General features: G+C 36.9%; 1 protein-coding gene across 4 annotated transcripts in view; it reads right to left on the bottom strand.

Moving 5' to 3' along the window:
• Window positions 1–13,933, bottom strand: part of NETO1 (neuropilin and tolloid like 1) — a 232,294-nt gene extending 218,361 nt beyond the window's left edge. For all 4 annotated transcript variants that reach the window (XR_011965997.1, XM_072604106.1, XM_072604107.1 and 1 more), the window contains exons 1-3: window positions 13,021–13,933; window positions 10,922–10,975; window positions 10,561–10,698 (exon numbers count right to left, since the gene is read on the bottom strand). Coding sequence is in view for 3 of the 4 variants with exons in the window: in XM_072604106.1 (XP_072460207.1) it covers window positions 10,561–10,698; window positions 10,922–10,975; window positions 13,021–13,048 (220 nt within the window). In the remaining variant the exon portion in view is untranslated. The remainder of the gene's footprint in view (window positions 1–10,560; window positions 10,699–10,921; window positions 10,976–13,020) is intronic.
• Window positions 13,934–18,649: the final 4,716 nt, after the last annotated feature.

Below are 18,649 nucleotides of genomic sequence, written 5' to 3'. Positions count from 1 at the left end.
AAAGCAAAGGATCAAAAACTGAACTGATAAATGCTCAAAGCTGTAGTTGGCAGAAAGAAAACGTCAACAAATGAAAGAAATAAAATATATTTGGACAGGTAGAAAGAGTATGGACATTGTTCAGTGTCTTTGGAACTAAAGAAAGAAATAATTGATTGAAGATACTAGCAAATCATTGAACAGAGGAAAAAAATTTAAGAAATGGAGATCATAGGCATACACTTGTCATTCTAGAAGTTTGACAGTGAAAATAAGGTGAGAACTAAGTATCCAGAAAGAATGGTTGATAATCATATGAGAATCACTGAATTCATATTTCATTATTTGAAATTTATGGATAATTATCTCAAGAAAATCCTTCAATTAGGGTTTAATTTGTTGTGCTTCTTTCCAAACATGTTCTCTTTAATAGAACAAAATCTAGAATTCTGGTTTCTATTTCATGACTTCAATCTGTGTTCTCATGGAATAGTATACAAAGAAAACAAATAAGAATATATATTTTAATTTTTCTTGTAAAGCAATGCTTCAAGAAAACAGAATAAGAGTCCTTCCCTGCACTTCCCTCACTTTTGAAAACATTCACATTCTTCCTTTATCTTCCACCTTCTCCTCATTTTTTCACTCTATTTTCCAAAATAATTGATGGCTAACAGGAGTATTACTGTTAAAGAGCTTGGTCAGAATAAGGGAAAGAAAATGAGGGAATTTATATCAGAACCCTTATTTCCTCCCTCTAAGTTTTTTCCTTGACATTACCACTCCAGAGGATCCACATGTGAAGTGATAGCTAACCTTTTACTGTTATTCAAATATAGAAAAGTATATGAAAGCAGTGGAATAAAATGGTTATTTTCTAATTAAGTATTTATCATTTTCTCTTCATAATAATATAAAATGTTTTAAGAACCCAGGAATGATTCTAATCTTTTATTTGAATGGTGACAAAATTGTCATAATATGAAATTAGTTTATATTTCTGTTACATTCACGTATGAGCTATTCTAATCAGCATAATCCCTTCTCAAAAGTACAAAGAAATTTTTTGTGAAGGTTAATTCTTGAGCATTCAATACATATGAAATCTCTTCAGAAATCAACGATTTCATGTTTGATTAGGAATTCTGAAATCAGAACTTCAGAACATTCTGAGATATCTGCAAAAGGTGTGCTGGAAACAGCTCTTTTGGTCCTGGAAAGCAGATTGTTAAATTTCCACTAGGAAGATTTACAATTCAGAAAGCAGCAATGCTACAAATCAGGGCATTATGTATTGTTTGGTTATTGTCTGGACTTAAGAAAGTGACAGAGGAAATAATAATAATTCAAATCAAACTTGAAAATGAATTGTGCGTGCATTTTTATATGAAGTCAGTTAAACACTTGCCAGCATACCCCTGAATGTGCCTCCAATAAACAGTCCACTCATCAATAATATTTAGATACTTCTTTTTCTGAAGACTTCTAAGACTCAGTGTTTCTATCTTGTAAATCTAATAATCTTTCACAAAAGTACGAGTTTGAGAATTTCATAGTTGCTAGAAAACACTGGTTTAACATCTGTTAAAAGTAAGTAGGTGCAGCAATCCCTGTGACATAAGCTGAAATGATTGACAGTAAAAGCTAAAGGAAATAGAAATTGAAATCCTTTCAGTTGTATAGAATTCTTGAGAGCAAAGGTTAAAAGTAAGTCAATTTTTCTTTATTTCATAATTAAATTAAAATAAAAAACCAAGAAAATAAAAATAAAAACAAAAGCCTTTAAATATTTCAAGCATTTTTAGAATTCACAGCTACATGTAGACTACAAAACTCAGGTACAATTTCAATGTACCTCCAAAATAATAAATATTTGTGAATGACAGCACTAGAAATCATGTCCCAATATTATTTCCAAGAACTACGCCTACTACCTCTTCCCCTGTCCTCTTCTCCATCATTCTCACCTCCCAAAGATGAAACTGCTGATTCATTTAAGAAACTCCTTCCTCACCTGCATCTCTTAAGAATCCTTATTTTCCTTCAAATCTCAACTCAGCTGTCACTTTGCAAAGTGTTTCCTCATGCCTGTTTCAAGAGCTCTGTTAGTGCTTTATCCCTGCTCAAATGGGCTTCCACATACTTGCCCATGTGAATCTTGTATCTTCTAGCACACAGGTGTTAAATATGCTATCAATAGTAGCCCTGAAGGCAAGTCACTGCCAGTTAAAATGTAATTGGGAAATATTTAGCAAAATAAATAAAAATACAATAAAGCGTAGATGAAATTAAAAGGAAGTCAATATGTATCCATGGGGATTCTCATGCAATGATTAGTAACCCACATTTCTGAGCCAAACATCACTATTTACCACTATAGTATAGTGGGCCTATAGTATATGCTCAGGAAATATTGATTGAATTATTTGCCATTCATGAGGACAAGGATTATTTTTAATATTGTCTTTGAATCCTCTGGTCTTTAGCATAGCAACTTATACATAGTAGGTACTCAGTAGACACTGTTGAACAACTTAATGAATTACCAATCTCCTTGAACAGTCACCTAAGTGGTACAGGTTAGAGAACTAGGTCTAGAGTCAGGAAGACCCGAATTTAAATTTGACCCTTCCTAGTTAAGTGTTCTTGGGCAAGTTGTTTAACCTCTATCTGTTTTGTTTTCTTCCTCTGTAAAAATAGGGGTAATAATGGCGCCTAACTCTCAGAGTTATTGTAAAGATCAAATGAGAGGTTTTTTGTTGTTGTTATTTCTTTTTTTTTTTTTAATGTTTAGCACCATGCCTGAATGGAATGGTAGGTGTTTTATAAACTTGCTAGCTATTGAATATTATGAACAGTATGAAAATGAGAAAAAAGAGAAAATGATATAGTGGAAAGAATAGTTATTTTGTAGTCAGAGCACCCTGATTGAAATTCTGGCTTTCCTACGTTCTGTCATGTTACTTTGAGCAAGCCACTTAATTCTTCTGTATCTCAGTTCTTTAGCTGCAAGATGGAGTGGTTCAGCTAGGTACTTTCTAAGATTCCTTCTAGTTCTAAATCTATGATACTGTAATCGTGATTGAAATCTATGATTCTATAACTCTATGGATTTTTTTAATGACATCTGTGCTGAAAATCTTGTTATGCTTAGGGAACTAGTTACCTTATATTCAATAAGTGAATTTACAGAGTTAGTGGCACGAGCAGAACCATGGCAATGTCAGGACGTAAAATGCAGCTAAGGATAGCTTTATATTGCTGTCTCACACTTAGTAAACATAAGGCCCTTACATCTGTGTGGACTCCTTGAAAGTTAACTCTCCACTTGTCTAGACAATGTGTAAATCACTGAAAGAAAGTGAAAAAGCTAATCCATTATTCATATGCCTGCAAATATTTGGGTCCCTGGCATGAAGCCAACAAAATTGACTTGTTTTGTCATCATGTATATAGGCAATATCTTGTACCCTATTTTCCATCCCTAAATTTGGTTGGATAAAGACACCGGTGAAATGGACTGTGATTCCTTTAGTTATATTTATCATTTCAACTAGGCATTTTCTTAACTTTTTTTAATTTTGCAAAGTCAGATAAGAATTGCCTACCAGATAGTTCCGTATTTAACCATTCTACTGTGATTCAGAACTCTACTATATCTTCAACAATTTTATTATGTCATTGTCTGTTCTTCATTTTTTTCAGTCTCATCCCCTAATACACACCCCCCAATTAGGCTAAAAGACCTTCATTCATTCAACATTCTGAAGCACCTACCTATACTCAAGGCCAGATGACATACTATACGCTTGGGTTACAAAATAAAATAGACACTGTATGGTTTATTTACTTTGGACATGTATTTGAGAGAAAAAGCCCTAGACCATACATATTAAAAAAAGGACACATCAGTCAATTGTCATTCTATTTTGCTGGATTTTTTAAAGGTTCTGAGGAAACTTTAAGATTACTCAGCTGTTTGTATATGCAGAAAGCAACTGTTCTTGATCAGTCTATACACACACACACACACACACACACACACACACACACACACACACACACACACTACGATAAATTCCTAACTAGATTTAGTTACGAAACCATAAAATTTTAGAATTTTCTCTTGACCTAATGGAACCATACGATGGTACTTATTTTAGGAAAATTCAAGGTGAATTTCATGAAAATTATCAATAATATTCACTTAGAGTATTTTAAATGATCATATCGAACCTTCTTGAATTTCCATGCCTGGTAAAACTCTCTTCCTTGTTTCTGTCTTTCAGAATCTTGATCTTATTTTAAGATTTGATTTCCAAGTCACCTTCTCCATGAAGTCTTTCTTGATTTTCCCCAAATAAAAGTTTCATTACAAATTTCCCTAGATTATTTTGTCTTCATCTCTCCTTTGCATCTCTCATTCTCCATCTGATCAATTTTCACTGAAGTCCTCCTAATTCGATGCCCTATTGTGGCATGGAAATGACCATTAATTTTTAAACTATTTTAGCAGAGTACAAGCTCTGACAGGTCCAGTTGAGCTAGAATAACTTCAAATATTGGCTCAAAGATGAACTGAGCATCTCTTTAAAAGAAGACTAGTTTAACTAATGGCAAAATTGGCCACTATGTATAATCATTGTGTGAATGTGTATATGTGTAAATATTGGCAGTACATCTTCTGGTTATGTGATCCTCTTTGTCTTTCCACAAAAATATTCTTCAATAACTCCATGGCTTAAAGTGGGAAAAAGAAATTGCTATAACCCATAGTTAAAAAAATATCTGATATTACCCTTTAACATATAATTTCCATTAAGGATGAATGAATGGACAAACTACTAGAAGAAATGAATACTATAATTTATGTGTACTTGATTACCCTCAATGTGCTAAAAGAACAAGGGAAAATCTCCAGAACCTTCAGGAGAACAGCAATATCCTGTGATAGATTTATCAGAAAGTAAGAAGTTTTGAAGAAAAGAAATGTAAAGGTTTGTGATTTATATTGGCATAGGGAATATTCAAATGAATGAAAATAGAATTCTTTCACAGTAGTATCAAATAATAATATTTTGGAATTTCAATTGATTTGTGGCCCATGTGAAAAATAAGTGGTTCAATGCAGACAATTGGACCTGGAGTCTGAAAGACATCAGCTGAAATTCTTCCCCAGACACTGTTTAGTTATATGACTAAGTCACAACTTCTGTCTATCTGATTTTCCTCATTTTTAAAAACCTGACCCCTAGTATTTTTGTGAAGATGAAATGAGAAAATATTTATAAAGTGTTTTGCTATAGGAATAATAAGTTATTATTATTAGCTGATTATGTGGGTTAATTTTCTAGGGTTCATTTAACATTCTCTGCTCCTTTCTTAAAACCCAGTTTACCACTGCAACTGTGGAAGTGAAGTGGGGCTTCAGAGGACAAGGATTATTGAAATATACATATATATATATATATATATATATATATATATACCTATATATTTGTATAATGCTGAAGGAGCACAGAAAGGGAAAGAGAAGAGAATAAGCATTTATTGTCTATTATATGCCGGGCACTACCCTAAGTGCTTTATAAATGTTATCTCATTTGATCCTCATAACAGCCCTGGGAAGGAGGTGCTATTATTATCCCCATTTTACAGTTAAGGAAACTGAGGTAGACAGAGGTCAGTGACTTGCTCAGGTTTATATAACTAGCAAGTGTCTGAGACTGGATTTAAACTCAGGCTTTTCTGATTCTGGGCACAGAGTTCTATTCAATGTGTCACTTAGGGCAAAAACTTTACATTATTGGCTAAACTACTTTGTAAAATCTGGTTTTATCCTGTCATGTTACATTGATAATTCATTCTGCCCCTGGAACTTTATGTAATGTTAATAACAAACTTAAAATTATAAGAAAAAAGTTAAAAGAAATATTGTTATTTTAAAAAGCAAAAAGTGCTTTGAAACAGATTGTGATAGTAAATCAACACCTTAAATTCATGGTTGTCAGCTAAGTGAAGTATAATAGGTAATCCAAAAATTACCCAATGAGTATATGTAGGCTGGAAAAACCTAAGTTTTCAGGTTTGAATCTCAAAACCTGTCTATGATAAGATAATTTTGTTTCAATAAAATATAGCATCTTAAAAAATTTAGCACGCTGACTTTCTCTGAGAAAATATTTTAAAAATGCTTGCTTATATACAATGCCATGCTAATTACTTTTTTAAAAATTGCATTATCAATGGCACAAAATGCTATTTATTTATGTTGAATTCATGACATCATACATCTTGCAGAACAAATTTTTGGGAAAAATGCAGAAATTATGTATTTTCACTCTGCAGACAGTCCTCTGCAGCTTGTCATTCCCATTATTTACTGAATATGATGTCACAATAAATTTGTATGTGAACTCTGCTTCTACTTTGTATAGAAACCTCAAATTTAAGGCAAGTAGGGAAGATGACAGGAAGGTAACAATTATATGGATTTCAAATAGTGAAAAGTGGACCCTTTCAAAAAGTGAACTTAAGTACCTTTCTACCCTCCTCAATCAACACACATAAGGAAATAAAAAAATATCACCCATAACCCACAAACACATATACGATCAGATGCCCCTGTGATTTGCTATGGCTGATCTGGGATAGAAATAGAATGGAAATTTGACAGAATACGCTTTGCAATGCAGACATGTACCATTATGACATACAACTAACAATACATTCTTACTCTATTATGTTATGTGAATTTGACTTAATTCTTAAGTTATGTGAATTTGACTAGGTGAATTCTGTATGTCTGGAATCCATTTTCTTTTATCTCTCTCTTTTAGAATCATTTTCTTACTTCAAGGTTCATGTTTGCTTCCACCAACTTCATAAAAAATTTTTTTGATTCTTTCCAATTGAAAAATTTCCCTTCCTTCTTCATACTTTCTTACACCACTTTGTTTCAATTATTCCTTTTTGTTCCCAACATTCTCTACCTTGCACTAAGTTTAGTTGTGTGTGTGTGTGTATATGCATATATATACATATATATGCACACATACACACATATCTGTATATATGTGTACATACATATATCTATATCTACCTATATTTATCTATATACATAATTACTTTAAGCAAATGTAACTCTTTGAACACAGAGTTTTAATATTTTTTTAAACTTCATGTATTCAATATCTCATGTATTCAATATCTAGAACAGAACTTAGAATTCAGTAGATGGTTAATATTTGTTGATTTGAAATGTATAGTTTGACTTTTAGTTTAACTGGAAAAATTATCATTATACTTTCCAACATATACTAAGTTCCAATTTACTATATGGATATGAATAAAAAATTAGAGGCCCTCTTACATTGTAGAAGACATCACGTCTTATCTTCTATGAATTTTTAATTTTCATTACAAAATTTTGTGTGCTCTCTCTTAATCTTTTATCAACATCAATATTTGATTATTAAAAAAGAAGATTCTATTACTTTTGATATAGTAAACAATAAATGCTTTTTACCTGATTGAACAGTACGCTTTAAGTTTGAGTAAGAAGTCCATAAATACCAAATTTGGTAAAGACAGTGTTGAAATGAACCATTTTATGAATATTAGATAAAATCTGAATTGTTCTCTCTCCAAATTAACCAATAGTCTCAACTAAGGCTAACAGTTTTTTCTTAGTATAGATGCCCTTTTACCTCTCTAAAGCTTTTGTTGCTGTTGGCTACGCCCTTCCTCTTGGATATTGTCTGTTTTCCATAAAGACTTCATTCTGATTCTCCAACTAGATATATCTAGCATTATCTTGTTACTCCTATGGAGTAATTTTGCCAATCCTTCATGGTACTTCATTCATCTTCACTGACCTAAACATTTGTGTCTTTCAAGGTTCCTTCATGGACCCTCTTCTATTCATTCTGCGCTCTCTCCCTTGTTGATATAAAAACTTCCACTAGTTTAATGATCAGCTCTAAGCAGATGACTTCCAAAATAATCCATCTCCCTATCTATTTTCCTAGTCTCTTCTGAAAGCCAATGCCACATTTCTAAATGTCTACTCACCAGTATATCAAACTTAACATGTCCAAAAAGGAACATCATTTTATTTTTCTCATTAATGAAGTTTCTCCAAACTTTCTTACTTCTATAAAGGGAACTACCATCCTCCTACTCATACAGTTTCATAATCTCAAGAGTCATCCTTTAATCTTTCCTACCATTTCTCAAATATTCAATTACTTGTAAAGTATTGTCACTTCTATTCTGCAATAACATGCTTTCCATATATTCTTGCTTTCCTCTCCACCTACTCAGCTACCCTCCTATTTCAGGTCTTGATCACCCTTTCCTATTCACTGAGTTTCTAGTCTCTTTCCTCCATCCTGTACACAATGGCCAAAAAAGACACTTGTCATGAAATAAATCTGAGTATTGTCAACTCCCTTCTCCCTAATCCTCAGTGGTTCCCTGTTGTCTTTTGGATAAATTGCTGTTAGCCTAGTATTTGAGTCCCTCACATTTACCCTTCTTTCACAACACTTGTCTTCAGAAAGCATCTATCTAAGTGGTACAATGAATCAAGTTCTGGACTTGGAGAAAGGAAGGCCTTTGAGCTCTGTTGACTGAGTGTAAATCCAGCCACAGACACTTATGACTTTGGGCAAGTCGCTTAATTTCCAACAGCCTTAGTTTTTTCATCTATGAAAGGGGCATAATAACACATGCCTCCCAGCATTTGTGAGGCTCAAATGTAATATTTACAAAATGCTTAGCACAGTATCTGGCACATAACAAGCACTTAATAAAGTAGTGCTTCCTTCCCTTTGTGTATGATACATTTAACACAAATTGAACTCTTCTCTGACCTAGACAGTTGATTGTTCAAGACTCAAATCAAACATGGCTTTTTCTCTGTGAAGCCTTCACTGAAGCTTCCCTGAGCTGCTAATGTTCTTTTCCTCTGAAGTAGCCTTAAATTTATTTGTATTTGTACCTATTGCTCTCCAATTGTAGAATATAAGCACAATGAAAGGGAATGCTTTGTTTTTGTTTTTTTTGTTGTCTGCTAGATAATGAAGCACTTAGTGAATTGAATTGAACTGAATGATCAGGTTCAGATTCAGAACATTTTTTCCCGTGATTTAATGATGATCATACCATACAGGTCTTTGATTAAACCCATCTTTGAAAATATGGAAAGAAAAAATTCCAAATGAAGTATGGCTAAATAATAGCACCTTAAGATTTTCAAAGCACTTCCCATTTATGACAGAATTTTTTTCTTCCAGAAGGTTCATTGCTTTTCCCAAAGATCTTCACAATGCGTATGTCTAAGACTTAGAGGCCAATGCAACTGATCACATAACTTTTTACAGAAAATATTCTCCAGTGTGCTGAAAAATAATTTTAGTGATGTTTTCAGTATTGCATATATAAGGATTGTATGTCTTTATAAGGTAAGGTAAGAAATGTTAAATCTAGGTCTCTCAATTAAGATGTTGCATTTCAGAGACATCTAAGCACAACCTTCAGATAGGAAATAGGGAAAATTCAAGAAAGGTAGAAGGTTTTTGACCTCTCTTTGAAAATCCTTAGAAGCATTTATGAGACTTGGGTTGGACAAATTTAGCTGTCAGTCAAATCCTGGAAATCTTAGCTGTAAATTAAAGCATAGTACCGGGAGTACTAGTACGAAGCAGTAAAAATGAAGCTTCAAACCAATGTTTGGAATGGTATCATAGAAATTTAGGAGAGTCCTTCAGATTCTCCAATAGAGTTCTCTTTTTTTTTTTTTTTGTATAAGAGGAAACTGAGCCTGATCCAAAAAATCATACAGCTAATTAATGATATTCAGGACTAGCATGCATGGACTTTTGATTTTCAGTCTAGTGTCCTCTCTACTATACAATGTTGCTACAAAGTGTTCTTTGATGATATATATAATTTTTTTGATATTTACATCATTCTATTTTCCATTGCTTATAAAATGAATTCAATATTATCAGTTTATAAAATACATAAGATGATTGTCATTTAACATGGTAATATCTGCCAAGTATATATCACCTACTAATTCAATCAATGAAATCAATGTAAACAAATTAGAGTTGCTTATTTTCAGCTGGCATTCATTACTCATTCTAATTTATTTAGAGGCATATAGGGAATATACTACTGAACTTTAATCAGGAAGCCTTGGATTCAAATCACACCACAAATATTTGCTACCTGGGTTACTCTGGGTAAATCATTTCACTTCTCAAGGGTTTCAATTACTCAGTCAGTACGTATTAAGCACCTACTATGTGCTAGACTAATGAGAGATTTGACTTGGTTATATTAGATTCCATTCCAGCTCTAAATCTTTGATTGTCAAATTTTAGGTACCTTCTCTTCGTTTATTAAGAAACCTAGTGTAAACTCAGTCTGATGCATTCAATCTAATTACACTCAAGTGAGTGTAAACACAATCTGATGCTTTTTAAGAGCTATAAAAATTGTACACAAAGTGTTATTAAATAAGAAATTCTGGTTTAGAGTTATTTTCTCACATTTTCCTCCTTTTTTTACCTTCTATGATGTAGATGCACTCTCTGTCTGGAGGGTACTTGCTTGGGTAATTGGGAGAAGTGAAGATACCTCCATTGGCATGCTTTGTCCAATTTCCACACTGCACTGATTTCTGTGCTTCTGAAGTGGTTTGCTTTTCTGAAAAATAGAGCCACCATTCAATGTTTGGGGGACTAAAAATAGAAATGACCACTTTTGTTTCTGTTCTATATTTTGTGATTAAGTTGTGAGCTTTTCTTCAAGAAAGGCAAGCAGTTGTGTACTATGTCAGATTCTTATCATAATAAAGCATTTAGGATATGGATAGAATTGGGAAGTTATCAGGAATTTGTAGTACTTTTCATCCCTTTAATAAACTTACCTATTCCCTTTTTGGTAGCCCCAGATGAATGTAGGATGATTAGACTTGCTACAACTGAAACAAATAATAAGAAATAATCAAGGACAGATAAAATTAGTGTTTATAGTAACTAAAGCATTATGACCTACCTCCATATAATGAAATAACAAGATAAAATATCATAACCAATCTTTTTTGCTACTTAAAAAAATATCTACATGCGAGTCAGAAAAAAACTGATTTAGAAAACTAAGAAAAGTTTGGACTCCCTATTTTTGAAGTTAATAAGGATGACTGTGGCTAGCATGCAACATTGTAAAGAAATTGAATAGTTACAGGAAACATGTTTCCCTAACTATTTCAATTCAAGTATTACAATAGAACATTCTGAATTTCTAAACTATCATAACTATACCGGTACCTAAAAAGGGGGAAAATGGAAAAGAAAAAACAGAAGTATATATTCTTGGTCCTAATTCAGTGACCAAAATAACAATAACAGTGACAACTCATAATTCAGAAGAGGAATCCCTAGGATCAAATTCTTAAGGGAAAAGAGATGGAAAGAGGGAGAAGAGAGACAAGGGAGAGGAAAGAGATTAATTTGGTTGTGAAGCATTTAAGCCAGCATTATAAAAATATATCGACACACAAAACCACAGAGATCTCCACAATTTAAAAAGCTATAAAAATTAATCCCTTAAGACTTTAAAGAAAAATTTTCAGATTCTCATCTCTATTGCAACCATTTATGAATATATAGTCATTTTTTAAGAAATTTGCTATTATAAATTAATTATTCTGAGGGTCAACTTTACATATATGGGTATGCATGTATGTAAAAGCAGTTTTGGGAAAGAGGAATAGTCTACCATGAAAACCTTTCCATGAAGCTTGTCACATGGGGTTTTACTTTGGAAACAGCTTCTTAAAGAAAAGGTCAAGAAATGTGGGCTTTGTTTTCAATACTAGAGCTGATATAAACTATGTTGTAAACAGTTGTTTTGCATAGCTTTAATCTGAGCACAGATTTCCTCAAAAAAAAAAAAAAAGGTTGTGGTCAGGCCATCTGTTCTTAGAATGGATTAGGCCCTTTCGGTATTTTCTAAATGAGAAAAATCAGTACTTTGAGCACATCCTGAGGTAAACCTGAATGCATGTCTGTGCATACATAAATGTATATAAACACACACATACACACACACACATATATGCAGCCACCTCTTCAAGTTGAGTGCTTCCTTTGCCAAAGATTCTTTACTATGCTTCCCATTTGTACATTACAGAATATGCTATCGTTAATGTACTAGCAGACTTTCAACTGCACTACTCAGAAAGAGTATAAGAAACCTTCCTTTATTTTGACAGTGATCCTCTCTATATACAGGTTGACAGGGAATGAGGATGTGCCACAGACACTATCTTTTTAGTCTTGCTTTAGGACACTGTTTTTGCTTAGATAGATCCTCCCCCGCACCCCCCCCCCAGGAAAATACAGTTCATACAATCACATTTAAGAACATCATTAGATGTTTTCTGACCAAAAGGCAAGCGAATTCAGAGTAGTTGAGTTTAGTGCTCTATCCTGAACCCAACACGATGTTTTTGGTGTACATTAAAGTAGATATCATGGAAGAATATCAGTGGTGGAGAAAAATACTGACATAATAGAAAAGGGGAGATTTCTTCTCGTGCTAACCTCTCACAACAGAACCCTCATTTCCCATTCACCCCCACTTCCCCAAAAGCTTTTTCTATCCCACACACAATCCTTAAACTACCGACTACTCGTGAACTCAAAGGTTTCTGTAACCCTTTTTCCTGCCCTAATCTTAATCTCCCCACAAAAAGACTATACTTTTACTTTTTTTTTTCATTTCAGTACTAGGCGAAAATACTAACTTAATCACTGTTCGCCTCCACTTTCCCCACTAGCCCCTCTTCAATTATACTGCAATACAGAAAGTTTACATCTGCCCCAGAGACTCCCGCGCTACTGCGGGGTCCGGTTGAAGAGAGGTTGCGCTGCATCCACCTGCGCTTTCCAAAAGGAGGGAGGAGAAAAGGGACGGAAGAAAAACTGGAGGGGGCTAACCAGGCGACGGGAGAAAGGTACTCACTGTGAAACAAACTGCGTCCATGGATCATGTCTGTTCCTTACGCCAGGGACTCCGTTCTCCACTAATTCCATTTAGATTCGGGAGGACTTCCAGTGGTGGGGGAGAGGATGGAGTCAGGAGGGGGGCGGGGTGGGGGTTGGGGTAGAATCCGAACCCACACAGCAGCTACAAGCGAATCAATCCTTCCTTCTGCTCCCGCTCGTTCACTCTAGGTCTCACCGCCTCGAAATCACCATCCTCACCATGACAATCACTTCACACCCGGGCAATCATCACCACCATCATCACCACCACCACCACCATCACAGTCTTCTTTTGCATCATAGCGGCTGCAGCTCTCAGGATGACACCGAGGGGCTTTCTAGCGGGTTTGCTGTCGGCTTAAGATCAGAGCCCGGCTGGCGGACTGAAGGAAAGGGGAGGGGGGGGGGGGGCGTGCAAAGAAGCGCGAAGGAGACGGGAAGGGAGTGTAGGGTGGAGAGCTGATCCAGACAGGCGGGCAGCGACGGAGCGGACGCTTTGTCGCTCTCACCCACGACTCAGCAGCGGTGGTAACTCCTTCAGTCCCCAGTTTCATACAAAACCAACAGCAGACAGCAGCTTTTCAAAGAGGACGCCCAGCAGCAGCCCGTTTCGCTCCAGACCTTTGGGATCTTCGGTAGAGGCATTGAAGATGGGATGAAGGGGTCCTTCATCTGCTCATCAAACTCCCCGCCACCTTTGCTATCTTCAGAAAGAGGAATGGGTGGGTGGGTGAGTGGGGGCGGGAGGAGAATTTGTAGGGTGGTGGAAGGGCACAGGAGTGGGAGAAACGGGGAGGGGAGGGAATGAGGGAGGGAGAGAGAAGAGTGGAGAGGACGGGAAGAGTTACCAAGTGGGAGCTTTAGTGATATCTTTAAGGAATGAGATCCTCAGGAAAGCATTATGCCTTTGAAATGGATCAAATTCTTGTCCGCTCTGCTGTGGCAGTAGAACAGAGTAACGGTGGTAGCAAGGACATTACACTCCTTCTGATCTTGGTGAGGGGGGGTGGAGGGGAAGGGACGGTGGGAGGAGACGAAAAGCTGAAGCTGTTTAGGGAGCCCTCACTTCGCCATCATCTCCCCCCGCAACTCGCCCCGGGGCGGGGTGGAACAAGGAGAGAGCAGTGAAAGAGGAGAAAACAGAGATTCTTTCTGCGTGCCCACAAACTGAAGTAAGATGTGTGGGGAGAACGATGAACAACTAGACTGACTCTGTCTCTCTCTTTAAATCTATCTCTCTGTATCTCTGTCTGTCTGTCTGTCTCTGTCCCTCTGTCTCTCTGTCTGTCTCTATCCCTGTCTGTCTCTGTCTCTCTGTCTCTCTCTGTGTCTCTGTCTCTGTCTCTCTGTCTCTGTCTCTGTCTCTCTCTCTCTCTCTCTCTCTCTCTCTCTCTCTCTCTCTCTCTCTCTCTCTCTCTCTCTCTCTCTCTCTCTCTCTCTCTGTCTCTCTAGGTGAAAACCGGAATCGTTGTATCTCTCTTTTAAATCCTATTTATCAAGAGGAATTGGGAACTCTTCTGAAGTCGAGGTTTCTCTATTTAGCCCCGGGTTGGCAACCCGGAGGGAGGAAAAACGCGCCTACACGAAAAGGCAGCAATAAAAGTTTAGGACAGTTAATCTTAGGGCCAGTTGTGGAGGTCTCATCTTCCAATCAGCTCCCACACAAACGATGACATCTCTACCTGCCTATTCTCTTTCTGAAAGCTAGAATCTCCCATTAAAAATGGAAAAAATACCACTTTTCCCCTCAGGTACATCTGCTATTACTTACCCACATCCCCTCATCGTCGACCTCCATCAACCCTGCTCTATTCCAGGGAAACAGAGTTAGGAACCCTGCACTGTGAGGAGCTAGAAAGGGACAGTCAGCTTTAAAAAGAAAGAAATGAAACAAAGAAAGGAGAATAATTCAGAAAGATAGAGAAGAAAAGACAGGAAAAGAGTATGTGGGGGCGTGAGGGAAAGGGAGTCTCTCAAAGGAAACTGCAGCGACACCCCCCACCCCCCGCCCAACTTCTACACTCGTTGCAGCTGCTGCTACCGGTTCTTCGGGGTATAGTAAAAGCCCCACAATTCTGTTCTCCGGAGCCCAAAAGAAATGGCTAAGGAGGCTGAACCCTGACCCCCACCCCTTGTAGCCCCATCCCTCCAATCTTTCTGATCCCCGGGGCTCTTTCCCTGCTGCTCACGTTTAAGCCCGGTCCGCGGCAGCCTCCCTTCACAAACCAGGAAGCACATCTGCTGGGAGGGGAGCATGGACTGAAGGAGAAGAGAGGTAGAAAACAGAAGGGGGAAACAGGGAGGAGAGAAAGGGATGGGTAAGGAATGCTGAAAGAAGGATTGGAAATGTTCTGAAAGGAGCTCCTGCCGTGCCTCTACAGATCTCCTTTGCTCCGCACCTGCTGCTGCTGCCGCTGCGGCTGCTGCTATGGCTGCAGACCCGGTAGCCGGTCAAAGAAACACGTGTGTGCATGTATGTGTGCATTAAGTGGCCTCTGCAGGACCATTTTAGAGAGGAAACTATGTGAAACAGGACAGATTCCGTCCCAAGAGGAGGAAAAAGAGAGAAAGGGAAGGAGGGGGGAAGGGATAAAGGAGAGGAGGAGGAGGGGGAGAAGGGGAAGGAGGAAGAGGAGTACAAGGGGGAGGAGGAGGAAAAGGAGAAGCAAAAGCAGGATCATGCTTTCTCAGCCTGTGGTTACTGGGTCTGAAGCTTACATCCATACCCACCCCCACTCCACCCCCGGCGCAACTTAGTCATCTAGCTATGTTCCTGAGCCTATTGCAGAGAGAGGCTAATGAATGTAAGCAAAGAGGTGTGTGTGTGTGTGTGTGTGTGTGTGTGTGTGTGTGTGTGTGAGAGAGAGAGAGAGAGAGAGAGAGAGAGAGAGAGAGAGAGAGAGAGAGAGAGAGAGAGAGAGAGAGAGCTAGCATATGGCCTATTGAGCACCTCCACCAGGAAGGGAAACTCTGTGAGGATCTCCGAGTAAGGAAAAATGAGCGAGGTGAGTGAAAGGGAATTAGGTGAGAAAGCTGTATTGTACACTGGTATCTTGTATGTGAAAGGATTCTAAAGGGCTGACTGATCTACATAATACGTTTGAATATATAAAGTAAATGAGAGTGCAGAATAAGACGAGATTGAACAGGGAATTGGAGTTGGGGAGAAGTTCTAAGGCATAGAGTGGTGACCTTGTGGGCAGATATGGGTGCAACACCCCAATAAATATAGTATTTCCTGAACCAAGGGGTGAACTCTACGCTTACTGGGACCATGGAAGATGCTAGTTCAGTTTGTAATCAAAGGTCAAAAGAAAATGCCAATTTTAGGAATGCTATATTAATTATTTAAAAGACAAAATAAGTTTAAAACATCAAGGATACATATTAAGTTTGGGACAATTATAGATTTTCATAGTATATCCAAAGGATAGAAAAGTGCAGGATCTTGAGCTAAAATCTGCTTGAGTTTCCTACAAGTATTAATGCTTAACCTTTAGCATCCTTCTTTTTACCTCATTCTGAAACTGGGCTAGAGTTCTGGGTGTTATAGCTTTTTGTGTGTGAAGGGAGAGTGAGACAGGGAAACTCAGAAAAGAAGACTTTAGAAGAAAAGTTTCTTTCATCCTTTTTTTTGTCCATCTTCTCTTCATCTTTCAATTTCTGAAGCTCATATACTTTCTATAACCAATTTGCAATACTAAATTGAACATACAATGAGTACTTCCTATTTCTTAAAGGAATCTGGTAAAGGCTAATATCATGAAGCTATTGTGATTATGACACTGTTCTCAGTTGCTTAATACTCTAGACAGGACATGTTGTTGTATTTCTTCAGAAAGGTAGAAAAGTCATCAGTGTTCTTCCACATACTAAACTGCCATCCATTTACTCCTTCCTTACTTAGGATGTCCTTTTATCATTTCCTGGCTTCCATAGAATCATTTCAGTTTCTTAGTGGTAACTTCCCCTTGGTATCTGAACCTTCGTTTTTCCTTCCTGAGAAAACAAGCAACATGTAGAAAAAGCAGTCCCAGAGTACTTGTGTTAGTACTCTAATTATTAAAATGATTGAAAATATCTCCTTTAGGGACTGACCAAAAAGGACCAGATTTCAAGAGGTGACCATTTACAAAAGCTATCTCACACGTGGATAGATAAACAGCTGATTTTGCTGTTCTGGAAGAAAGTGCTATGTCACCATTCACCAAGCGTCCAAATAGAAGCCAGTCCTCTTTGCTTTTGTGTTCTTTTAATTCTTCAAAGAGCAAACACCGTCTTTTCAATTAACTCTGTCATCAAATTAAAAAGCAACCATAATAGTCCACAAGAATAAATCCCACAAAAGGTTTTGGGTGAATAGCTTTTGCAGTTTTTCTCCAATAGGCAGTAGCATTTATCTTTATTGCTATCGTTATTTACATAATGGTTGCAGCCTTGAAAATTTGTTTCTATTTTAATGTAATATTGGCAGGTTTGTCAATGTGAACTTTCATGATGACATGTAATTATTACCACTGGAAATGGAACAGGAAATCAGGAGATCTTCATTTGAATCCTATCTCTAACACTTACTGGCTGTAACTGTGACCATGGATAAGACACTTGACCTTTCTCACCCTGTCTTCATCTGTCAAATGAGAAGTGTACTACCTCCTTCATAAGGTTGTTGTAAGGAAAGTGCTTTGCAAAACTTAATGTGCTAACAAAAATATTACTTATCAGAATTTAATTCCTCCTGTAATGGGAAAGATTGAGCTAGATATTCTCTATGGTCCCTCTGTGATCTAGAATCTATCATTTACAAATATGTAAAAGACCTGCAATCTTGCCCAGGTAAAATATTCATGATGTGGTCTTTCCTTTGTAACTTCTTTGTAAATATGTTGGGTTAAATCAAATAGCTATTACAGAGATGTGATTGAAAACAAGATTTCTCTGACTTTATCTATTATATCTAGATGATATTACAAAAAAATAGTCAACTGCAAAGTGTATGGTATTGTGTGTGTGTGTGTGTGTGTGTGTGTGTGTGTGTGTGTGTGGTCAAGGTCTGTGATTTCACTGATGTGGAGAAATTTCTTTGTGCAGACTAAATTTCTTTTACTCATATAGATTGATAACTGCTTTTATCAAGTGTGCAGAGAATTTATTGTATGGTTGAAATGTTAAGTGATTATCATAGTCTTACTGTTAGTATGTATCACAGTCTGGAGGGGCACCTAGGTAGTACAGTGGATAAAGCACCAGTGCAGGAGTCAGGAGGATCTGAGTTCAAATCTCACCTCAGACATTTGACACTCACTAGCTGTGTGACCTTGGGCAAGTCACTTAACCCCAATTGCCTCATTCTGGGTCATCTCCAGTCATCCTGAGGAGTGTCAGGTCACTGGATTCACATGGTTCTGGAGGAGAAGTGAGGCTGGTGACTTGCTTAGCCCTCCCTCACTCAAAACAAAGTCAAGTGCAAGTCATGTCATCATTTCTCTGATGGCATGGTCTTCTTTGGCAACAAAGGACGAACACAACAATCATAGTCTGAACTGAAAATCAACTCTTCTTGATTATAAAATTGTCTCTTAATTACGATGCTGCTATTATTTTTA

This window comes from Notamacropus eugenii, chromosome 4 (genome assembly GCF_028372415.1).
Source record: "Notamacropus eugenii isolate mMacEug1 chromosome 4, mMacEug1.pri_v2, whole genome shotgun sequence".
Lineage (NCBI taxonomy): Eukaryota > Metazoa > Chordata > Mammalia > Diprotodontia > Macropodidae > Notamacropus > Notamacropus eugenii.
The sequence above is the reverse complement of the archived record's forward strand: the minus strand, read 5'-3'. Positions and strand labels throughout refer to the sequence as shown.